Source organism: Oncorhynchus gorbuscha, linkage group LG05 (assembly GCF_021184085.1).
Source record: "Oncorhynchus gorbuscha isolate QuinsamMale2020 ecotype Even-year linkage group LG05, OgorEven_v1.0, whole genome shotgun sequence".
Taxonomy (NCBI): Eukaryota; Metazoa; Chordata; class Actinopteri; order Salmoniformes; family Salmonidae; genus Oncorhynchus; species Oncorhynchus gorbuscha.
In genome coordinates this window covers 35,476,943-35,502,146 of record NC_060177.1, presented here as the reverse complement: position 1 = coordinate 35,502,146, position 25,204 = coordinate 35,476,943, and the positions used below count along the sequence as shown (strand labels likewise).

Genomic DNA, 25,204 nt, shown 5'->3' with positions numbered 1-25,204 from the left:
CATGTAAAGTGTTGGTCCCATGTTTCCTGAGCTGACACAAAATATCCCAGAAATTTGCTATACACACAAAGCTTATTTCTCGCAATTGTTTTGCACATTTGTTTACGTCCCTAGTGAGCATTTCTCCTTTGCCAGTATACTCCATTCACCTGAAACGTGTGGCATATCAAGAAGCTGATTAAACAGCATGCTCATTACACAGGTGCACCTTGTGCCGGGGACAATAAAAGGCCACTCTAAAATGTGCAGTTTTGTCGCACAACACAATGCCGCAGATGTCTCAAGTTTTGAGGGAGCGTGCAATTGGTATACTGACTGCAGGAATGTCCAGCAGAGCTGTTACCTGAGAATTTAATGTTAATTTCCAACGTTGTTTTAGAGAATATGGCAGTATGTCCAACCGGTCTCCTAACCGCAGACCACCTGTAACCACTCCAGCCCAAGACCTCCACATTCGGCTTCTTCACTTGCGGAATCGTCTGAGACCAGCCACCTGGACAGTTGATGAAACTGAGTATTTTTGTCTGTAATAAAGCCCTTTTTGTTGGGAAAAGCTCATTCTTAATGGGCTGGGCCTGGCACGTTTATATTTTTGTTCAGTATATATGCCATATGTACAGTATTTGACCCAGGTCTGCTGTACACTGTTTCCATGGCACAGCATGACATGAGGAGGAGTGGGCCTGAACAGAGTGTACCCCTTCATTCCATCTGTTATATCCCTCCCTTGAGATGGGGAAATAAAGGAGCTTGTGCTTTTATAAAGTCAACCTCATCTGTGAGTCACTGCTTCCCCTCCCATTTGTATGCCATTTGAAATGACAGCATTCTGTCCTCGTTGACAGGGTGATGGCCATCGGAGGCTGAGTGATGAAGTGCAATTTACCCTCACCCGTCACTCACACGGTAGAGATCCCAGTGAGTGATCGACGTGTAGTCGGGGACTCCTGACAAAGAGGTCTGACAATGTCACCTAGTAACGGCAATGCCGATGACGAAAGTTTTTTTTTTTATATATATTTTTTTAAACATGCGCTATGGGTTTTGACACACCCCGAGGAAAGCTCACAGAGGAAACAGCTGATGCTTTGAAGCCAGAGACTAAAGACCATTTAGCAGAGCATTGGTTCAGATTTTTCCCCGACAGGCAGCCTTTGGACTTTCCACCATGTATAATTTGTGAACAACAGACCCTCCCAGAGAAAGTGGGAGGGGGGCCAGTTATAGGGCGCCCTGCTGTGCGTGCTGAGTGAGCACTGGGCCTTTGATTAGCCAACCACTGCTTTGCGCCGTATGTTCAGCAGCCAAGTCAGCACTTCAGCAGACACGCGGGGCTTTCTGCAAGGCCTCCGAAACACGCCAACAAGCATCTGGAGATGACTCACTTGTGGTTCAAATCTATAACTGGAAAGGAATTGTTGCTATGGTCTCTCAACAAATGTTTTTTAAAAAGTACATTAGGCTGTGTGTAAAATGTAGTTACTGTCCATTCCTGTTTTGGTTTTTGAGAGATTCGTGTCTTTTTGACCTCGTATTTATTCATCATTTATCATGTAAGCCTTGACCACATTGTCTGTACATACAACTGATAAACAGTGTCCCCCATCAAAGAAGTAAACGCTTTGATTTCAGTCATTCGAAGCTCTGACCATATTGGGCCCTCTGGGGGTCATCTCTGCCTGTGCAGGTTTCTTACCATATCTTACTGGGCTGTGTTCCCTCAACAAAAAGCATTCCATCACCAAGGAGACCCCAAAAGGAAATGTAACTGTCTGAACTACCGTATGCCCCAAGGACTTCTGCAGAATGAAACTTCTCCTGCTGTAAAAATGGTCTCTGAAAAGCTGCTAGCTTGGTCTAGCTATTACTGAGCATCAGATAATACTGAACGGTTATGCTAAAAGATGAGGTACATTTTAAAAGGACCTAAGGACAGTAGTTCACATACTGTAGCGTAAGTGGAGCGTAGTGGAGTAAGAGAGGTGGAACATTTGAGGATGATTCAAGGTGTCTTGCATTCGCCCAAGATGTCCCAAGACCTTAGTGGCTGATAGCTGTTGTCTGAGAAGGACAACTGTCAGAATCATGAGGGTGGTCTTTGATGAAATCTGTCTCACCGTGGCAGCTGTCCTGCTTTGCGTGCTTCGTGTGTGTGTGCGCGTGCGTGGCACAGAGTTATTTGTCCATTGACTCAATGTAACTGATGGCAATAACAGCAGAGAAAGCTTGAACGTGCCCAATTCTTCTTTGCGGAGCACTAAAGGGCAGCTCGTGCATATGCATCAATGACCGTGCCAAATAAAATCTGAAGCGTTACACTGATTTAAAAAAAAAAAAAAAAAGCAATTAATGTGGATTTCTTTTACACGATCATCTAATTAGAATTTCCGTAATAAGCGGACGGTAAAAAAAAGGCTTGGTTTAAAACGAAATCATTAGTTAAACAAAAAGTATAATAGAAATCACTGCATCGGTCCTAAAGGCTTAACAGGAGTGCGTGCACTGAGCAGATTATGAAATTCCAATGTTGAGCCTTTAGTCCTTATTAGTAGTGTTGCACGGTATACCTAAACGTCTGTACTTTTTCGATACTATAACCTTTTTTAAAAACGGTCCGGTACTATAATTTGTTATTTTCAGTCCTTCTGTCAAATGTGTCTCACGAATCAAGCCTGTCCATCAGCGTAGCCGACCCCACTTACTGCGAACCTGCACTTGGGAGTCTGGGCTGCGTCATGTTCGCTCCCAACTCATGCTGCACAGAAGTTAACCCACTTGAATAATGCGACACGGCATGTAGAAATGTTGCAACTGTTAAATACTGTTTGCAGAACGGGCTAGTACATTACAGACTAGAACACTTTACAATGGAAGAAGACGCCGGTAGCTTCCAGCTTTGTTAGCAACATGTCCTTGCTAGCTGAGAGCTAAAGCTAACAGACGTCAATTCACTATCCTAGTACCTTGTTTGTGATAATATGCAACCATACGGCAAAATATGCAGCTTTTCCAAGCTGATTGTCACCAAAAACGTTATTCGTTGAATTGATAACAGACAATGTAACAGACATATACAACAACATTTACAATGTGGACCCAGAGGATATAACTTGAAAGTATTCAGACGCTTATTTCCAAAGTGGTCCTCGAGTGGACGGTCCGTTCACTTATTTGGTCTCACTCACGTCTCTCTCAAAGATGATCTATAGAGAGCAAACGTAATGGCGTCTTTTTGTAGGGACTAACTCCGCCATGGTTCATTGGACAAAGCCTATGGGGAAAATGAATGCTGTTTTTTTTGGGGGGAGGGATTTTGAATAAACGCCGAAAATTAGGTCTGTGGTAAAAGCAGGCTTAGGAGATCTTGTACGTTTTGTTATGAGATCCTCTTCATCAGCTAACGTCACCAGTTGTGAATTCTTCAAAATTCATGTAATAGACCATATAAAGGCTTTACAATTCATAAAAGTCATGCTAACTGACTGCTATGATCTCAAATGGAAGGGAAACTGATTTTGTCATCTGTAGCCCCATGAAGTCAGTCAAAACAAGCTCTAGAACTCAATGCACGCACACACTGCTATTTAATATGCATTCACCTGTATTGTGGATAGGCCTAGGCTACATCTCGGCATTTTATCAACAGAGATTTACCATCCAAATACATGATTACCATTATGTAGTTAGATTGGTGGAAAAAGCTGCACTGAGGGGTGGAAAAAGCTGCACTGAGGGGTGGGAAGTGCAGCGCCTGTAGCAGTTAAATAGGCCTGGTTTAAGAGGAGATAAGGGAATGTGAGCAGCATCACCATGTAGAGCTGACAGGACCCTCACCTCAAAACCAATAAAAGATTACATTAGAGGTGTGCAGTGGTGGAATTGTGGACCAGAGCGTGGATGTAGCACATGAATGGAAGTCACTGTCTAATACTGACACATTTACATTTACATTTAAGTCATTTAGCAGACGCTCTTATCCAGAGCTAACACACAAACGCATGCCATTCACAACAACACTTCTGAAAGCCTCATGCTTGTTGCTCTTCCCTGGAGCTGTGTATTTCACATGCACAGGTTGGCCTTTTTGTTCAGACACGCCTGTTTGGTTATTAATTGATGTTGCAGTTGCCATGTGTTCTCAGAGTTTGTTAATGCGTGTCGGATCTATTTCCAAATAGGCTGTTCCATATTGTACTACTGCTTGATTTGATCAACAAAAATATTGTATTTTGATGAATCGGAAGAAACTTAAAGGTTGTTTTCCTATTGGGGATCAAATTAAGTGGAAATGGTATTTCAGTGAAATACTTACTTGCAAGCTCTTCCCTCAACAGTGTAGTATGAATCGAACAATTGTCAATGCCAGTTATATATATATATCTCAACAAAAAAGAGCATGATCATTACTGTACTAAGTCAGATAAAAGGTAAGAAAGAACATACATGATTGGGATTTATATTTATTAATTAATACTTATATATTCCTTGTAAAGCTACAGTTGGGTGTTTTTACTTGCTCTGGCAGAATGTATGTAGACAGTCAGTTACCCTCCAGAAAGTTTGGCTCAGCCCGCCCACGGCTACTGAGAGGACGTTGGCTCACTTTTCACTGCAGTGAGTGTGAGTGAATGGACAGAGGTGAACTAGAGCGGTCAGACTCTGTTCTGTCTTATCAGACGCAGGCAGCAGGGGGGCTTTCAATGCATACGTCAATAGAGTGAATGTGAGGGAAGAATGAACTGCGTCTCATTGTGCTGACTTCATCATACGTGTCCTCCCCTATCTCCTGGCTGGCCCGCGAGGGGCAGTGCCAGTGCCACAGTCAATGCGGACTAGTCTGAAGCCAAGCCAGTTGGAAAGTGTGTGTGTGTGCAAAGTTCAGCAATTAGCTCTCTGGGCATAAAAGAAAGCAGGAAATATTATAAACCGCGAAGCATTCTATGAGCCTACCAGATAAGGCTGGATGCTCACTGAGTGGGTAAGGTTACAGATCGTTGCGAATGTTTGTGATTTGCTGTGTCAGAACCAGTATAAACCTGTTGGGGGATGGCACAGATGATTTGCCTAGAAGCAGGCTGCTCATAACTGGGGTAGGTGCCCTATGTGCCGTAGCCAGGGGGAATCTGGGACACCTGCCACTTCGCTTGCTGTCAGCCTTGTGTGTCTTTGTCACAGTGTGTGTAAAACGGTTCCAGGCGGTATTTTATTGGACCAAATTCCAAACGTGAGTTTCAAGAACTGATTCTGCAGGAGGCTAGAAGGATTGTTCATCCTCATTTACTTTGTATTAATGTTTAGCTGTAGTAGTTGGTTGTGGTTAATATATACACATGTAATACTGAATCTGTGCCTTTTTGCCACAACAAAGGGATAACTAGAAGTCTCCAGGACACTTCCTGGTGTTGCCCAGTGAGGGTTACATGTATATGGAACAGGATTTAGGCCTACATGCGTTTGAAAAGAATCCTCATGTCATTTTATTAAGGTCTAGTCCGAATAAAAATGTGGATACATAGAACACTTGTTTTTTGTTCAACTATCAACTGGGTAATGTACACAGTTTGGATTCTTTAGTTCAGTGCGCGATGTGGCCATTTTGTGGTTTGTTAGCTGATGCCGTCTATTTTGGGTTATACATTTAACCTGAGGCAGATGCTGTTCTCTTCAATGTGAATTTAACCTGAAGCAGATGCTGTTCCTCTCTCTTCTCGCTCTTTCTGTTCCCATTTACCTCACCACGTCCCTCTGCCTTAAGCAGAAAGCATTTCTATTACGTTTAAGCAAAAAATGCCTTTATTGCCTATGAAGATACTTTTTTAAATTTTTTTTTTTTAAATGACTGAGTCAGCCTTGAAGGGAATTGAGTTTGTATGAGGTAAAGAATAACATTTGACAAGGACAGTTCCTTGTCTCTTTTTACTTTTGTTTTGTGCTTTTGATATCCTGGTACAGGACAGTTGTTTTTGTTTGAGTCATCATTATGTATGTACCTCTCTAGGACAGAACGATCCATATGAAAACTCCAGAATTCCTTCTGTCGACTTAAATCTGTCTGTCCTCCGCTGTCTTGCAGAAGAAGGTGGTGGAGCAGCTGAGGAAAGAGCTGCTGGTGAAACAGGATCATCCGGAGGTCCAGGCCCATCAGCAGCCCCAGCACCCAGTGCAGCCTGATGGGAAGGCCTCTGCCCTGCCTAACCTCCACACCCCACCCTCCCTGCCCTCGCCTGACAAACTGAGCACACCACAGGTACTTGCTCACACACACACACATACACACACATACATACATACATGCATGCATGGATACACGCACACATACATGCACGCATACACGCACATACACGCACACATACATGCATACACGCACACATACATGCATACACGCACACATACATGCATACACGCACACATACATACACGCACACTGCTGTAATAGTAATCTGTTTGTATGTATTGTTGAAGGGTAGCCCCATATTCAACTTAGCTTCTCTCCTGGACAGAACACGATGACGGTCACCCCGGTCATCGCCACTAAGACTCTACCTCTGGTACTGAAAGCTGCCACCGCTACAACGCCTGCTTCCGCCGTGACGCCGCGACCCTCCGTCGCCAAGGTCACTGCCATCAGCAACACGCCCAAGGCCAGCATAGGTCACCCTGACTCACTGAGTGCACCTATCAACCTTCAGACATCCAGCAAGTTGACCCATCAGGGGATGGAGCTGGTTCGGATAGTCCCCAAGAACACTATTGTTGTAAGTATACTGCATGTATGGCATGTCACTCACTCCGCTTCATTGTCTGCACATACAATTCATTTACACTGAAGTGTCCCTGAAGTCCCGATTGTGTTAATAGTATATTTCTGATTTTGTAAACAAACATTTGAAATCACGGGGCACAGGTGGGGTTGCCGTGTTCTTTAGATAAGGAGGACGTATCGCCCTTTTCTGTGTCGCCGCAAGAGTGTCTGCAAATGCAGATTTCACAAGGAATGAGTCGGATCTGGGACCAACTTTTCTTCACTATGTGAAGGTCTATCTCCTTGAGACTATGTGTGGTTTTCCGCATTCTCCAATGTGTGTAAACGGATGGTTTCATCGCAGGTGCAGGCCACTGCCCAGCCTATCAAAGTTCCTCAGTTTGTCCCTCCGCCTAGACTGACGCCTCGACCTACCTTTCTAACGCAGGTTCGTCCACGTGGATCTCCCCTCCCCTCACCCCGCAGCCTCTCTCCAGTAACACTAGCAGGGGGCGTTTAGACTGGATATCAGTCCTAGAATGGCCAGTTTTTAATTCGTTAGCTATCATCTGATGTCCTATAACGTCAAATGTACTCCATTTGAGGCAGTTTGATTGGATAGCCTACCAGACTACAATGGGTTTTCTATTCAGAGGTCTGAATAGGGATTCTACTGGAGGGGACTGTTGGAGCAAGTTCTTTCTAATTTGTTGTGTTTGTCTCGTGTCCTTTTGTGACGTGTGTGTGTGTGTTCCTGCATTCATATGCTTTTTGTTCAGGACCGAGGCTTGGCCCAAGACCTGTTTTAGTGGCATTTTCGTAACCCCTTGCTAACTACCTAGCTTCACTATCTATGTCAGCGGTGTTGTTCCTTACCACGTGCTTTGGCTGTTCCTTCAATCTACCTGCCCAGTGCCAACCCACCTCCTACTAACCTTTGTTGTGAATGTGGCATGCCCTCTGTTGTTGCTGCTCTGTGTGTTGATCACAGAGGGCTAATGACAATGCTGTGTATTTGGTATGCACTGTTTAAAAGACATGGGCCCTTACATACTGTATACTCACTATCCTCCTGTCTATATTGTGGACCAGGTCCGACCTAAACCAGCCACGCCTACGCCCACTTCTATGGTGCCCATCGCCCCTGCGCCCCCTCCTCCCATGCTGGCTGCTCCTCAGCTCCTCCAGCGGCCTGTCATGTTGACCACCAAGCTGACCTCCACCTCACTGGCCTCCACCACCGGGCCCATCCACCAGGTATGCGTTGTAAACGGCCAGCCCTGCGCCAGCATCACCAAGACCCTGCCCTCTGCCCAGCTGACTGGCATCGTCATCACCTCGCCGGCCACCATTACAGCCACCCTGGCAACTCATCAGACCCTTCAGATCAGAAGCCTCAGCCCTGACACCAAGGTGAGAGGAGGGGGAACAAAGAGGGGGTGGGCAAACTTGATTTGTTTAAATTACAGTCTTCTCCGTGGACCCAATCAAATGAAATCTATTAGCTTCCAGATAATATTTTCAGTAGGGCCGTCGGTAGTGGAATTACCATTTTCATTGCTGTTAAACCAAGAAGCACCCAGCTGTTAGCTTTGCTATTTTGTGTTCATCACAGGCTTCTTACTTAACTCAATTTGGTCGGCGTAGACACCCTGCTTTGTTGATGTGCATGGCTAGGTACTTGAGCAGCTGCCACAAACTCTATTCCAGAGAGTGAATTCGTAGATGCACTGAATATTGGAAGACCTCCCAATAACATTCATGAATGTAGAATCCTCCACCTACATAAGCCAGGTCATCACCACCCTCTGTCCTGGTTTGCTGTGTGTGAAAATGTGTGTGTCTCTCGTGGGGGGGGGCGTCACATCCACCGTGGAGGGACTGTGGCTCTTGTTGTGTGTGGCTAACTCTGTTACTTCCGCCCTCCAGGCTGTTAAAGTTCGGGGTGTTACAGACCCGAAGACTTTGGCCAGTGCGCCCTCCTCCCCTTCACACACTGCTAGAAGCACCGCTCCACCCCTGCTGAGGAACAAGAGAGAGGACAACCCCCAGGTGGGCCTATACTCTATACACAGATGCAATGACGACAAGAAAATAAAAGTACAGTACCAGTCAAAAGTTTGGACACACCTACTCGTTCAAGGGTTTTTCTTTATTTTTTTGACTATTTTCTACATTGTGGAATAATAGTGTAGACGTCAAAACTATGAAACAACACGTATGGAATCATGTCGTAACCCCCCCAAAAAAAGTGTTAGACAAAGTAGCCACCCGTTGCCTTGATGACAGCTTTGTGCACAATCTTGGCATTCTCTCAACTAGCGTATTCTACAATGTAAAAAAAATAAATTAAAGAAAAACCTCACACTTTTGACTGGTACTGTATATGGTCAGCTTTGTGGGGCAATCTTTGACCCGTTTAATGAAAATGTGATTTCTTGTTCTCTCCCACAGAAACTTGCCTTCATGGTATCCTTGGGACTTGTGACATATGACCATCTGGAAGGTTGGAAGACCCAAATGGATCTTTTTGTCAATTTTATTTTTTTATATATAGCATGCCCCCCACCCTACTCTGCATACGTTTTGTCAATAATGTCTGCGCCTGCATGAAGACAATTTAACATCAGATATGTCCAGTGTGTTATACTGACCTGGTCTATTCTATACCTGTGTAGAGATCCAGAGTCGGAGGCAGGAGCGCAAGAGGAGAACGACAGCAAACCCAGTATACAGTGGAGCAGTGTTTGAGCCTGAGGTGCAGTACATAGACCACTAACGTTGTTATTATTATGGCATTACGATGATAATGTCAGGGTTGGTCTCAATTCCACTTATGCATTCCAGTCAGTTCAGGAAGTACGTTGAAATTCCAATTCTCTTTAAAAATGTGGAATTGGAATTTGGTTTACTTTCTGAAATGGACTGGAATTGAAATGGAACCGACCCCAACTCTGGATATTGTACCTGTTCTAGGTCTGCTGTGTGCGAGAACCAGACCTAAGTAGTTAAACACAACCTATATTTACAGCGTAAGAAGAACGGCGTCACCTACCTGAACACTCCTCTACACCAAGGCACCAGGAAGAGAGGTCAGTATGAATCTCCTGTCAGGTTATGGAAACATCGAGCTACTTAGGGTTGTGTGGAGTGTCCCACCTTGTAACCTTGCTAACACAAGGTCAATTGGACCGCACAACCCTGCTCTCCCAGACACCTCGAGGAAGTCTATGCTGTCATATCTCATACAACGGTGGAGACCAGTATACATCATTTTGTTGTACTGTGATACTGCCCCATCACAGACTTACTGTCGGAGCTCTTTTGGTTGTGCTAACATGCTAGTGCAATAGAGCTGGCTCTTTCCTTGCACTCCCTGCTTTTAATACCACTTGACTCTGTGCTTTTGCCCTGTCTGTAATTCATTTTACTTAACCAGCTCTCTTTGCCCTCTCAGTAAGATGCCTTCCCACCCTGCTCTGAATGTATTGTTGAGGATGGCTTCACAGCTCTGTACTGTATTTGCTCACCCCAGGACTCCACCAAGTAAAACACCCCCATGTGGATTTGAGCCACGTCTCTGTCTGAATGCTATGTGTATGGCATTAGCCTGGGTACCAGTCTTGAGTTAGCATTCCACTCCTTGCCACTCTTTCTCATGTTTAGCATTTACACGGAGTATATGTAGTGGAATGTTAACCAAACAGGTTCGTGGATCTCAGGCTAGTATGCCAAGCCAAGTCAGATCTCACTGCTCATTTGTTTGTAACAGACTTAAGAGGCCTGTTATGTAACATATTTAGTGGTACACTGCGGTTCTGTGAGCAGAACATTTGGGAGAATGAATCCTCATCTGAACCAAGCATTTGCTTCCCACGTTCTCACTGACAATGTTGAATGCAGCTTTATTTGACCTATTGTTTCATAGAGGTCATTGGAATAATGTAGATATTAGATTTTACTTTTGTTTCAACAAAGTTTTGCCCTGCGGGTCGATTCAATGTGGCTTATGTCTTGCTTTGACCTGCTTTGTTCTCGGTACTACTGTCCCAATTAACTGTCAGCTTTGCCCAGCTCACCCTTCCCCTTGACCCGACTTCATGCTGTTCCCCCTCGCTGTGTACTAACGCTTCTGTCTGTGCTCCTCCTCTTCCTCTTCCTTGTGCGCTAGCCAATGAGGACCCATTGTCACAGGTATGTCATGAGAATGTTTTTTTTATTTTGTTCTCCCATTTTCCTTTCTTTTGTTTTTGTTTTGTTTTGTCGTGTCTCATCTCACCCAGGTCGCCCACCCAAATACAGCAGTGTTCCTGAGCTGGGTCTTCACACCCCAACATCCCCCACCAGCAGTCATTCCGCCTCCCCGGCCAACCACCGGCCAGAGAGGGGGGGCTCTCACTTCCCCGTCCACCCCCACACCCTCCCTCTGCCTAGACCCAGCTCCGGGGATGTAAGTAGATGATGGAGAGCCCACTGCACCTACCAGGACTAGAGGAAGCCTCCCCCCAAATCCCCCCCCCTCAGTGGTATCTCCCTGTGGCCCTATGGTTTCAGGACAGACCACCCCTCCTTACAACATGAAACCTTCCACATCCATTCACTTTTACACCCTACATGCCATTACATCCATCATTCATTTATGTGTGACAGTCTGTGTGTCCTGGTGTCCATAACCTTACAAAGTGAAAAGTCCCTCACTCCTTTGGCTGAGGATGTTAGGATCAACGCATCACACGTCATTGCTGTTGACAGTGGTGTTTGGGGTTTGGTAGGGTACCGTGACCAGCAACATTACTCGCGGTCATCCAGTGAAAACTGGCTCGTGTGAACAACACCCAGTGCCCACAAACACAATTACAATGTGAACAGTTTGAAAGCACAGTCAGATTGGGCAGGTGTCATTCAGTGAAGTTCGACTCCCCTCTCCTCTAGTCCCACATATCCAGGTATGATCGGTTGAGCGTAGTGGGCCACAATACTGATTGATGCAATTCTTCCTGACAGGGAGACATCCATGAGGACTTCTGCACTGTGTGCAGGCGCAGTGGTCAGTTGCTCATGTGTGACACATGTGCACGTGTTTACCATCTGGACTGCCTCGCTCCACCCTTGAAAACCATTCCCAGGGGCATGTGGATCTGCCCCAAATGTCACGACCAGGTAACAGCATCACCTGTCCCTGCAGTCTCAGCCTCTTAGAAGCTCCCCCAGCAGTTCCCAGGCCGGTCGTACACTAAATGCAGCTAATGCAAGCTCCAGCTGAGCCACAGCCACCGCTGTTTATCCAAGCCAGTTTTTTTCAGAGTGAGATATTAGAAGGGTGAAACCTCAGTGAGAACCACTCGTGCCACCTTGTCCTGGTGCTCTCAGGAATCTCAGAGCTTGTCTTAGTGTAGGGGGTCTGAGCAATAAGACTGTTTCCTAGCTTTGTATGTTCTCCAAACAACGTTTTTGAACAGGCACGAGAAAGCGCCATGCATTTCACTTCATTATTTGTACAAAATGCTTCTTGCACTGTCATCTTGTTCTTTTTTTGTTCGTCTGGTCTATGAAAGATTTGTGCACTTTATGTGGAAGTGCTCCAAAGGGGCCCTGTATGTGTCCCTGGACTTTTGGTAGCTTGGTTGAAAGGGAAGACTTGTTATGTTGATATCCCTCTGTGCAATGTTTCCATAATATACAGTATGATAACCTACAGTAATCAATGATCATTTGATTCACGGCCTTGTCTCGCTGTCTTAAACTCCTTGACAACAGCGTTCAGAGCCATGATTGTGTGAACATCTAAAAGTGGGGCGAAGAATTCAGTCAATTTCAACTAAAGTATATACAGTGCGGCCCGAAGTTGTTGACAACCTTGATAAAGATGAGCAATAACAACTGTATAAATTAAATAATTCAAATACAGAGCTATATTTTATTTTAAACTAATACAATTGTTTAGGAAAATATTTTTATTAACAAGTAGTAATGTTTTTTCTCAAAAGTAGCCATCAAAATGATTGACACTCATAAATACTCGTAGAATTAAGGTAGTCAAAAGGTTAGCATTCGGTCCCGTATTCATGGTGATTCGTGTATTGCGTCATTATAGAGTCACTTTTATTGCAAATAACAATCTAATATGCTTCTAAACGCTTGTTCATTTGGGGTGGCAGGGTAGCCTAGTGGTTAGTGTTGGACTAGTAACCGAAAGGTTGCAAGTTCGAATCCCCGAGCTGACAAGGTACAAATCTGTCATTCTGCCCCTGAACAGGCAGTTAACCCACTGTTCCTAGGCCGTCATTGAAAATAAGAATTTGTTCTTAACTGACTTGCCTCGTTAAATAAAGGTTTAAAAAATATATACTAATTGTGGATGGTGTGAATAATGAGTGATAAAGTCAGAGACATGCTAACCTCTCACCATTACCAATAACAGGGGAGGTTAAGCATGTGGCTGGGGGTATGATCTTTGATCATACCCCCAGGTATTTTTTAGAAACATTTTATTTTTATTTACAATAAAAGTGACTAGGATACATTTATTTACCATTCATTTCTATTGGGAACAAAATAATCTGAAACAACCAAAACTAACATTCGCTGCAAATGCGTCCAACAGGTTTGGAGAATGACAAGTGCTAGTAACATGGGACCAAATGCTAAACCTTTTGACGACTTCATTTATCAGAATCTTTAGGAGTGTCAATAATTTTTGAGCACTACCTTTTTTGAGAGAAGAAAGTATAACTTGTTAAACGGAAATCTCTTTCTCTAAACAATTATATTCGTGTTATATCCCAATTTTGTGGGGGAGCATACACTATATAGCTCAGTATTTGAATTATATTGTATTTCTCCGCTCACTTGTCTCCACCCCAAAAAAAACGAATGAAACATAATGGATAGTTGAATGGTTATTCAAACATTTAAAAAAAGAAGACGAAAAAGAAGCAGAACTTAAGCCTATTGTTGACATGGATTCAATTGTTTTCCCTTTTCTTCTTTAGATTTTGATGAAAGATGAGGCAATCCCATGGCCTGGAACCCTCGCTATTGTTCATTCCTACATTGCATATAAAGCAGGTACAGGAGAAGCCAGATCTTAAAAAGAGCTACCTCCAAATGAATTTGTGTTCATCTAATGTAACACTTTAAAGTTGACTGTCATGGTTTATCTGACAGCTAAAGAGGAGGAGAAGCAGAAACTGGTGAAGTGGAGTTTGGAACTCAAGCAGGACAGAGAACAGCTAGAACAAAGGGTCAAACAGCTGAGCCAATCCATAACGGTAAGCAGTACACTGCATGACACTGATGCTAACCCTGAAGGCGTGTGAAGTCATCTCAGAACAATAGATGAACTGGATGGTTAATTACTAATGAGCCTGTCCCTATTTCCCTCTAAAGAAATGCATGGAGAACAAGAACACTATCCTGGCCCGTCAGAGGGACATGCACAACTCCCTGGAGAAGGTCAAGGGCCTGGTGCGTCTCATTCAGGGTATCAACTTCTGCCCATCCCCTGAGGCCTCACCGCCAGCCCTCCAGACCAGCCTGACAAATGGAGGAACAGACGGTGCCAGTGCTGACCACACGGGCGACACAAGTCCTGAGGATCACAAGAACATGACTGACAGTAGCGGTGACGAACTGAACAACAACACAGACGGGGCGACCGAGGAGGAAGGGAAGGAAGAGGACGTTAAAGAGATGGACAACCTCAACAGCAGCAGCCTTGGCAAAACCTTTGAGCCTCCCCAGACTATAGCACCGGCCCTTGTGGATGTAGCAGAGGGGGCCAAATAACACCCACCCACCCAGTCCAGGGACAGGAACCCCCAAAGAGAGGGAAAGAAAAAGATAAAGCACCCCATGAAGTTGCCCAAAGTTGCCAATCGATTAACACACACACCGACATATATATTTTTGGGGTCGTTGTTATTGTTAGTTTGTGTATTATTGGATTATCCGAGAGGACATTATGATTATCAGACGGAGAAAGGGAAAGGGACGAAGGAGGGTGACTTTATGTACCAGTGGTATGCCAATCGAGGTCAAAGATTATTATTCAAGTCTGACGATGGTGACACTCTTACTCATAATAACGATATTGTTAATAGTAATAAACATCACACCAATGTGTGCCTCCAATAGTCGCCATAGCGCCTCTTTGTGGGGATGGTTTCTTAGGGTGTCTTAGTCTGCAGCTTCAGGGGAGATGGATCCGAGATGTCCAAAGATGAGACCTGCCCGCTCGCCTGAAGATCCACCACCTACACCACACCAGAAACAATTGGATCAACCAAAACACCATAACAGCCATTTGGAATTTATAAACTACCAGGGGACGAGGTTTTTGTTTGCTGCAGTATTTGTCAACAGTTTTGAAAATCACTGAAGTATTGCCTGAGGGATCTTATTAGTCCCAAATCACACTTTTTGTCTTATAGGAGCTCCAGCTCACCTCCATCCATCTATCCCACCTGCCCCCATTACGACCACCAACAACTCTGACAGTACAGCTTAAAGCTACATCACAGGACAGATGATGGATCAACATAGGTCAGCCTGACGTTCAAGTTGTATCCACTGTCGCCTCGGTGCTGCCCAACAGACAGCCGGACAGACCGGCTACAGTGGGAGGAGCCCAGCATTCAGCTTACGGTCTGTTGTCTTCAGCAGCATCACATGGACTCGTTGCAGGCTTCATTGACAATGAAGATGTTTTTCTTTACGAGGTCACCTTTATCATGACTTGTTTTGCGTTATCCATTGTTGCTGAACCTAGCGTTTCTTTTGTATTATTTTGAGAACATGATTGACCACTTTGTTGGTTGATACGTTCGGAGGCATAGAAGGAAAGCGGCTGCATCAATATTCCATGTGACTGCAGCTCCAGGCATGCACGGGGGACTTAGAGACTATCAGTTCAGATATAGTCTGAGAGGGTTTTTTTTGTGTCCGTTTGTCATGATCTGTTGCTAAAGGAAACTTAACCATTTATTCTGGGGGAATATATTTCTATTCACGTCTTCCTAGTTTTCAAACATCAAGATATGCTTCTTCAAAAGTGCTTTTCTCTTTCGCATTACTTTGGTTTCTTATAAAAATATATTTGAACCGGAAAATACTATGTAAATAGCTTCTTTTTTTTCTTTTTCTTTTTTAGATGTTCCTTGCAATTGAATTTTTATTCAATATGCTCAATTCATAACTGCCAAATGCTATTGTATCCAAATACAACAGGGAAACAGTCCTATTTTCTTATATAATGTTTTTAAGGTTTCAATTAGGAGTCCCCGTAGATTAGGCACAAATTTAGCATGGCAGTTACAGATATACAAAAGAGAGCGTGGCAATGACATTGTACCATATGTTGTTTGGGAAAATGGTCAGGAACGCTATAGGAAAAGCACAAACTTGTTGGCAAAGAAAACAAACTGGAACCGAACCACATACCCTCATCCTGCCATAAACATGTCTAAAGTAAATATGAACATTTTGAACGATTATATTTTACACCACCACACTGACAAGTCACTTTTCATTTGACACTTTTGTACAGTATGTGTAGCTTTTGTTCATAACCTGCCGTTTTACATGTTTAAGTCCTTAAGAGTTGCAATGCAATGTCGATATATTAGTTGTGAAACACTTGAGAAATTAGGGACGTTGAAGGAATGGGTTGCCGGTAAACATATCATTTCATCACAGGGCCTACTTGCTGTACTACATCAGACGGTATGGGTCCCCCTGGCGGGTCCTTTGTCTAGAGAGTTTGAAGGCTTTTACAGGGCTCTATATATTTCCTCTTGACATGAAATGCACCCGAACCATGGCAATGTTTTATGTTTGAAAATACATAAACAAATCATCATAATGCAATTAACTGGAAAGCACAAAGAGAAGATGCAAGATCGGGTTTTTAATCTATCGCCAGATCAAAAGGAGAGCATTAGTTAAAGGATAAGTGATGGCCCATTCCAGTGTCTTGTGTTGAGGCCACTCTTCCTTTTGGCCTGCGGGTACTTGTCGTTGTGTAGCAATTGCCTTAAGAAAATGTTGCGCCTCGTGAACAAACTGTTCGGTGTATTGTTGGTCTTGTTTGAGTGTCACAAAAAAAATTCAATGAATTGTGGAAATCTTGTCTATTTGTGATGAACCACTTCAGGAAATCTACTTCTCTTTGCACAGAACTGAGATGATAGGCTAAAATGGGAACCTATTACATTTACATTTACATTTAAGTCATTTAGCGGACGCTCTTATCCAGAGCGACTTACAAATTGGTGCATTCACCTTATGACATCCAGTGGAACAGCCACTTTACAATAGTGCATCTTAATCTTTTAAGGGGGGTGAGAAGGATTACTTTATCCTATCCTAGGTATTCCTTAAAGAGGTGGGGTTTCAGGTGTCTCCGGAAGGTGGTGATTGTATTTACAAGGGGGTCAGTTGCTCTGAGTCATGTAAGAGAGTTCCGATTCGTTTTGACTTGACTTGCCAGTGTATGAAAAATAAGGATTGTGATTTGAACGACTATTTGAGTTGTCCCTCCACCAAGTCCCTCAAATACAAGCAATTATCAAATATTATAATGCACCTTGTGGTTGAACACTCAACGGTGTTAAATTCTTTAGTTCTCTCCTGACTTGCCATCTTCATGGGGCAAGATGCAAATGATAAAAGTGGCAGCAATGACACATACTTACCATGAAAATGTATAATTAGGGCCAGATTTTTTTTTCTGAATATTGTTAAATAATTGACATTCTTCATCTTATCTTTTTATAATCCTTTTAATGTGTTTTTATTGGACCTTTTTTGGTGCAGAAGCTTAGGAAAATGTGCCTCTAATGCAATAGAAATAATAAGGATCTCAGCAAATACACTCCCCCATCTGTGCTCAGCATGATGAGCCCAACAACAAAACTACAGCTGTCGAAACCTCAACAAACCTATGCCTACATATGCAAATAGATTGTATAGACATGATTATACTTATAAAAACCATTCCTACTTTTCATATATAGAACTGAATTTCACCTTTCCAACCTTGGTAACACTTTACTTTAAGGTGCCTTTCATAAAATATTCACAAGTCGTTCATAGACTGTTATTTAGTAGGTTACAGATTTTAGTTTATAACCCATTATAACGAATAAGTAACAAAAAAGTAACCAGGGTATAGGCTACCTTAATGTAAAGTGTTACAGCAGTATATTGAAAGCTACAGCTGTATCATTAAATGTTTAATGTACTGTATACTTACCCCAATGACTCACGTAGGAAATGAAATGTCCCTCTCAATTAGTGACTTTTATTGGATCATAACTTTGAAGGCAAAGTGCTGAATATTATGGGCGAAATTGTTTTTATTTTCTGACTTAGGGAGGAAGATGAGGGGGGGGGGTGGTATGGCCAACTCAAATATTGTCTAGTGCTTTGTGCTGTGAAGGAAAGTAAATGTCATGTTGTGGTAAGAAAAAAAAATAGAAACAAAGTTAATATCCAAAGAATGATTTTAAATAATGTTAATTTCCATTTATGATCTACACCAGCTAAATAATATTCACAACGAGAGCAACCAATTAGGAAACCAATATTGATTAGATTCTCTCATCTCTGCATATCTTGACTAGTTCTGAAAACAGTTATTCTCATGCGAAATCACGTCACATCTGTGGCCTTCAAGTATTTTAGTTGCATTTCATTGCCATCAATATGGAGACTCCCCCCTTTCTTGTAAACCTCTGTCCCACCTCTTACTTCATGCACTCGTATCATTTCATTCATTTAGAAGGCTTTTTTTCTCAATGTAAAGTATTCTTCCTCTTTGTTAAGATGCATTGTAGCAGATCAAGCAAGTCAAAGGCACTAATGTGCTGGATATAGTGTAAATGGTTTATTGCACAGACTGCATACTCTCTTGTAATATTTGTCGGTTGTATTTTTTCACAATTTTTTAAAAGAAGTATTTGTTTATTTTTGACTACGGTTTTGTTACCAATCCTTTTTGTTGCCTGTGATCCACTGATTCATTTGACCTCTTTCCTGTACTTGAGTTATTTTATGCAGCTATTTGTATGCAGTGTTTGGCAAATTCCATTACAGTGTCAGAGTAAGTCAAGATTCTTTGGAGCATTCGATCAATTTGTATTTATTTATTTGACCATTTTTAAATAAAATTACAAAGTTGTAATTGTCGCGTCTCTTCTCTCTCTGTATAAACATATCCGGATTATGAACAGCCATCAAGATGAGGTGTGTGACAGTTCTTCTTCAAACACTGTAGACAGCAATCAATTCACTGTGAAACAGGTGGTAGTGAGCGATAATACCTCCAGGTCAAAGTGCGACTTCCGATCCATTTTCAGCTGCTTTCTGTCAAACTCCCATTGATGTTGTCAAGTGCCATATCAAAGCTGTGTGAACCTCTATGCAATTGTGCATTAACCAAATATGCCATACACACTGTGTGTATATACTTTCTGTGAAATGCCTTCGTCACCATTGCATGGTCTTGCTGCGGGGGAGCTTGAGTGACTGTCCATGGCCAGTAGGTGGCGCTGGTATTCCAGACGCACCTCTCGTACTAACTTCTCAACCGCTACCTCCACAGCCACAGAACGTTCCGCCGCAGACAACTCAAAGAAGTTGTTGCTGATGGCACCAGACAAGTGAATCAATTGAAACATGTCACCTCAGATCACTGGCAAGGGCCTTTCCTTCTCCTGTCTGCACCACCATTCTCCATGTCACATTTATTCACAACTATTACAGTAGGTATGCCTGATGAAAAAGCATGAAAGAGTTTAGAAACCTATTAAAGGGACACAAAACACACACACAATACACAAAATACACAGATGATCTTGTTTAAGATGGTCTATCTTGCTATGCAGAAAAGACAACCACCACATAATGTTTGCAGTTACAATAAGCAGACCTACTGTTTTATCACTGTACTGGTGTGTAACAGTGGCTTGCGTATTTTATTACAGCAAAAGCTGTAAGCAGTCAAACTCCGCTTAACACAGCCTTGATAAAACCAGTTCCCCTAGTCATGAGTGATTTAATGGAATCATTATGATAAATTAGACAAACATTATACAAAAGCGTAATATCTGCCAATGAAGACAGCTGGACTAGCCTATGTAAAGTAGGTTCTGAAGAGTCATGGGTGGGTTGGGTTCTAGGCTGTCCTATTGCCTCTTAGAAGATGTAACCTCTGCAATAATGAGATGCCCTCCACTCCAGACTCCATTTGATTCCCCTTTCCTGGTGTTTCCACACGTTTAAAGTTGTCATCTCACCCAGGGTCTGCTTGACGTGATCAATACTCATCCTCTTTAAGTGTGAGACCGACTCAAAGTTGCTCCGGCCTGTGATGGAATACATAATTTGGAAACCATCGGCCCATTTAATGGAACTCTCAAGAGAAGGTGCTGCAGAACCCACAGACTCCTGCAGAGAGAGAGAGAGAGAGAGAGAGAGAGAGAGAGCGATAACAAGAGACGGGGGGGGGGGACCACAAAGGTTGAGTTGTCATTTAATAAAGAACAAGATACATCTGTACACTGGTTTTATGCTCTCAAAAGTGGTCTGTTCATGGCAACATTTCGACTCTAGCAGGGGCATAGCACTTTTGGGAGCATACTTTTGTATGCTTGGAATGGTATGGGGGTCTGGTTGTTTGAGCCTGAGAGTAATCTTCCTCTTTGGGTTTATAGAGACCTGACACAAGGGTAGAGAGAAACAAATCCCCAAAACAGTAAAAATATAGACTTAATTCTGAGGTCGATTAAAACTGAGAGCATGATGACTTCAGTCTCTGGATAGTACCTTGTTGGCTGTGTCCAATATTTCAAAATCGATGGTCTCCTTGTCCACAGTTTTCCAACACATGTATATTACTCCTGTATGAGAACCCCACAGACAGAATGCTGTCAGCCTAATATAGTCAAGTGACAACTTGCATAAGGGACAGTAAAATTAGATGCAGTCTTTACCCTTTTGATGGTCATACTCTCCAATGAACTGCTTGGTGATGTATCTAACACACAGGGGTGAAGTTCAAACAAAGCAGACCATGAGCACTCAGGTATTTTAAATATTTCCCCTTGCATAGACCTCCCCGCACTAGCTAAGCCCAGGCTACTGATAGTAAATAGCATAGTAAACGTCATACTAAATTAACATAGTATCAACAATTCAGAGTATTATTATTTTACATTAATTTTTGTATTGCAGATTTGTCTCACCTTCAGACTTTAAAAAACGTCTGTCCTGGATGACCAATATAATATCCCACTCAATTTAAGCCATCAGTCTCCATTTAAAAATATTTTTCAACATCTGTCTTTCCACAGGTGTCTCGATATCACCAAAATCAATTGCATGTCCCATCGACAGTTTCAACCAATGAGATATGTTGATGAATTCTTTAGAAACACTAAAACATGAATAAACTTACTTTACAAATAATCACAGCTCGTCTAAATTAGTTGAACACTTTTTATTTAGTCTACAACAGTTAGTTCAAAACCAGGATTCAGCAGAGTTCTGAGAACTCCTACTACATCTGTTCATGCATATTTGCTTTTAAAAAAGTATAAAAAAAATTGGTGCAACACACACGATGTAATATATGAAAGTATATGAAATATGCGAGTATATGAAATACTGTCTATCCTTACTTGCTCTCTTCGATCACTTCGCTATGTCTGGTCCTCTAATTACTCAATAAGATGCTGGGAGACAGAAATATGTTTGTTCTCCATCATTTGCTCAGGTTTTCAGCTCACAGTCCAGTCCATCCATTGCCTTCATTTCCCTTTTCAAAATGAAACAATCTGGAAGTGCGCGCCCCTTCCAAGTCTCATTAAATTGATTTGATTTATTGCTGTTGATAGCCAAGCATGCTGTGCGATGGAGACAGCTTGGCCTTTTCACCGTTAACTCAAAACAAACCTTTGATATGGCGAATTAACTTTCTATCGAATAGTTTTTGGAATGAACTTTAAACTGTATCACTTAAAAAAATATAGTTGTGCATAGTTATGCGTATAATGAGTAAAATAAATGAACCAGTCATTGACACATGTATTTATTGGAGCATATACATCTTGTACACCACACCCTGCCCTCTTGTAGACAATTCCAGTGTCTGCAAATACATAGTGCCTTCAGAAAGTATTCACACCCCTTGACTTTTTCCACATTTTGCTGTGTTAAAGCTTGAATTTAAAATGGATTCAATTGAGATTGTGTGTCACTGGCCAACACACAATACCCCATAATGTCAAAGTGGAATTATGTTTTTAGATTTTTTTACAAATGAATTAAAAATGAAAAGCTGAAATGTCTTGAGTCAATAAGTATTCAACCTGTTGGTATGGCAAGCCTAAATAAGTTCAGGAGTAAACATTTGCTTAACAAGCCACATAATAAGCTGCTGGATTCACTCTGTGTACAATAATAGTGGTTAATATGATTTTTGAATGACCACTTAATCTCTTTACCCCACACATACAATTATCTGTAAGGTCCCTCAGTTGAGCAGTGAATTTCAAACAGATTCAACCACAAAGACCAGGTACGTTTTCCAATGCCTCGTAGAGGGGCACTTTTTGGTAGATGGATAAAAAATAAAAAAAGCAGACATTGAATATCCCTTTGAGCATGGTGAAGTTTTTAATTACACTTTGGATGGTGTATCAAACACTCAGTCACTCCTGAGTGGTGCAGCGGTCTAAGGCACTGCATCTCAGTGCTAGAGGCATCACTACAGACCCTGGTTTGATCCCAGACTGTATCACAACCGGCCGTTATTGGGAGTCCCATTGGGGCGGTGGGCAATTGGGGCTCAGTGCGTGCTGAGCTCAGTGTTCTTAACTGACTTGCCTAGTTAAATAAAAGTTCAATTTAAAAAAGATACAAGTGTCCTTCCTAACTCAGTTTACTGGATCAGAAGGAAACCGCTCAGGGTTTTCACCGTGAGACTAATGGTGACTTTAAGAGAGTTTAATGGCTGTGATAGGAGACAACTGAGGATGGATCGAACACATTGTAGTTATCACTAAGCTAAATGACAGAATGAAAAGAAGGAAGCCTGTACAGAATACAAATAATCCAAAACATGCATTTAAAAAAAAAAATCTGATTGAATCAAGCCCTAAGAACGGACACATCTCTCAACATGCTCACAACCCGTCAAATACAGTATTTGAGTAGAATTTGACTTGCACCATTTTTTTTCCTGTATCCAAATGTTTATAAGTTGGATCCAATTGAATGTTGTGAGCATGTCGAGAAATGTGTCCGCTATTAGGGCTTTAAAAAAAAAACACGTATTAACCCCTCCACCACCACCCCTCTTTGGAGGAGAAATATATATATTTTTTTACATATTTTCTGCTACATATACATACGTTTTACATATACATACAAATCCAACACAACACATCACTGAGTACCACCATATTTTCAAGCATGGTGTTGGCTGCATCATGTTATGGGTATGCTTGTCATCAGAAAGGACTAGAGGTTTTTAGGATACACATTTAATTATCAATAAATTTGCAAACATGTCTAAAAACATGTTTTCACTTTGCCATTAGGGGGTATTGTGTGTAGATGGGTGAGACAAATAATAACTTTAATCCAACAACAAAATGTGGAATTAGTCAAGGTGTATGAATACTTTCTGAAACTGTACATCTACATCTACACCTACTAAAACCTATATTCGTCACAAAATCATCTTTCTTTCTGCTTATACAGAATCTGGTGTCAACCACTTCTCTATTGCAGGCAGAGGCTCTGTGAAACATAGTGTTTTCCCTGTTGATTCTGAGCTGGCAGACCTAGCTGAAGTGACTAAGAATGAGCTCCTGGCGGATTCGGACTGCCTCAGAATCCACAGCCTCTGGCTTTCGACTGCCGTCATCTGACTGGCCTGGTATATCAGTCCTCTCAAACGTCCAGGCATCCAAGCCTGGTTGCAATGACACGTTGTGCAAGACGCAGCAGGCCAAAATGATGTGAGAGCACTTCTCAGGTGAGTACTGAAGGTAGCCTTTGGACCCATCCAGGCAACGGAAACGGGTTTGAATGGCCCTGAACGTGTGGTCCACCATCTCATGAGTGGCAGTGTGAGCCAGGTTGTATCGAAGGCATGGCTAGGTTAGACATTATGAAAGAGGGAAGCTTGAAGAGCAAGACAATAATTAAAAAAAAAAAAGTATTTTCAACAATGGAAGTTTAAAATGGAGGATTATCAGCTATATTACCTAATAACCAGCCTTTGTGATTTTCCTGCTCTTCCAATTCCTTGTACACTGAAGACTCTTGAAATATGCAGTTATCCTGTAAACTGCCAGGCCAGTTAGTTTCTGCACTGAGCAAAAGTCCCCTGGCATCACACACAAGTTGACAGTTTATTGAATGAAAGCCTTTCTTATTGACAGATGAAGAATCATCTGACTTGGGTGCCTTAATGGCTATATGGGCACCCATATAGCCACCCCATTCCTGCTACCCTGAAAAAACTCCTCTTTGGACTGCTGTTTTGTGGCTTCCTCTCTCATGAATCCTATGCACTCTGGAGCTTTCTCAACCAGTGCCTTGGTTGCATTTGTCACACAGCGTCTCATGGAAGCCTGGCTAATGCCAATGGCATCTCCCATCCTCGTCTGGAAGGATCCTGAGGTATAGAATCCTAAAGTGTCACGCAGTAGCTCCACCAGGTAGTAGATGACATCTCGAGGGAATCCAAATGTTGTTAATAGGAACTCATCTGAAACAGTCTCTATATCAAACCTGTCGAGAGTTTTATGTCCACAACCATGGAGCAGCAGGTCACAATCCAGAATGGCTATTTGTTATGCAATTTCGTTATGTTAATTCTGTAGGGGCCTTGTGTTTTCAGCATGGTCTGTTAATTTCAATATTATGTTCTGGGCAGATATGCTTCATCTCTAACCAAATGTCCAGTTAGATAAATCAGAGATAGTCTCTACTAGATATAAAGATGATCTGTGTTCTATGTTGTATAGCTAGCTAGCATTAAGGCTTGCGGCTAGCTTAGCAATTTCCTTTATCAGACATTTAGTTGGGAACAGTGAACCAGAGTCACCCAAGATGGTGCTAACTTAGAGTAATACGAACTATAAATATAATTCATTAGTAAAAAAAAAAAAACATATTTTAAAAACACGTCGAATTTGAACCTACCGGCGTTTGTTGTTATTGTCGTTGTGACTCTTCTGCGCATGTCACTTTTCTGATATCTAGCAAAAATATGTGAGACGCAGTTTCGAGTTCAAAACAAACAAATTAACGTAATTATTGTTTTCAAAACAACTTGTACTGCGTTTTATTGATATTAAAACACTGAAATTATGAAAGATGGAATTTTGCACATTTTATAGACCACAGCGTTGGAGATGAAAGTGCTTCTCAAAATACAACTCTTTC

At 42.3% G+C, this 25,204-nt stretch overlaps 1 protein-coding gene and 2 pseudogenes across 7 annotated transcripts in view; 1 reads left to right on the top strand and 2 right to left on the bottom strand.

Moving 5' to 3' along the window:
- LOC124035885 (PHD finger protein 21A-like) overlaps positions 1-18,926 on the top strand; it is a 60,845-nt gene extending 41,919 nt beyond the window's left edge. For 3 of the 7 annotated variants that reach the window (XM_046349704.1, XM_046349706.1, XM_046349703.1), the window contains 13 exons: positions 6,074-6,247; positions 6,501-6,755; positions 7,107-7,190; positions 7,835-8,155; positions 8,672-8,794; positions 9,197-9,248; positions 9,421-9,500; positions 9,774-9,834; positions 11,026-11,192; positions 11,747-11,902; positions 13,735-13,810; positions 13,910-14,013; positions 14,132-18,926. In XM_046349704.1, coding sequence (XP_046205660.1) covers positions 6,074-6,247; positions 6,501-6,755; positions 7,107-7,190; positions 7,835-8,155; positions 8,672-8,794; positions 9,197-9,248; positions 9,421-9,500; positions 9,774-9,834; positions 11,026-11,192; positions 11,747-11,902; positions 13,735-13,810; positions 13,910-14,013; positions 14,132-14,530 — 2,052 coding nt within the window. In that variant the 3' untranslated portion in view covers positions 14,531-18,926. Of the gene's footprint in view, positions 1-5,008; positions 5,225-6,073; positions 6,248-6,500; positions 6,756-7,106; positions 7,191-7,834; positions 8,156-8,671; positions 8,795-9,196; positions 9,249-9,420; positions 9,501-9,773; positions 9,835-10,913; positions 10,937-11,025; positions 11,193-11,746; positions 11,903-13,734; positions 13,811-13,909; positions 14,014-14,131 lie in introns of those variants that run through there. The other 4 variants (XM_046349707.1, XM_046349709.1, XM_046349705.1 and 1 more) reach the window with 4 other exon arrangements.
- Positions 18,887-20,785, bottom strand: LOC124035887 (annotated as a pseudogene).
- A 1,255-nt stretch (positions 20,786-22,040) lies between these two features.
- On the bottom strand, positions 22,041-24,612 carry LOC124035888 (annotated as a pseudogene).
- Positions 24,613-25,204: the final 592 nt, after the last annotated feature.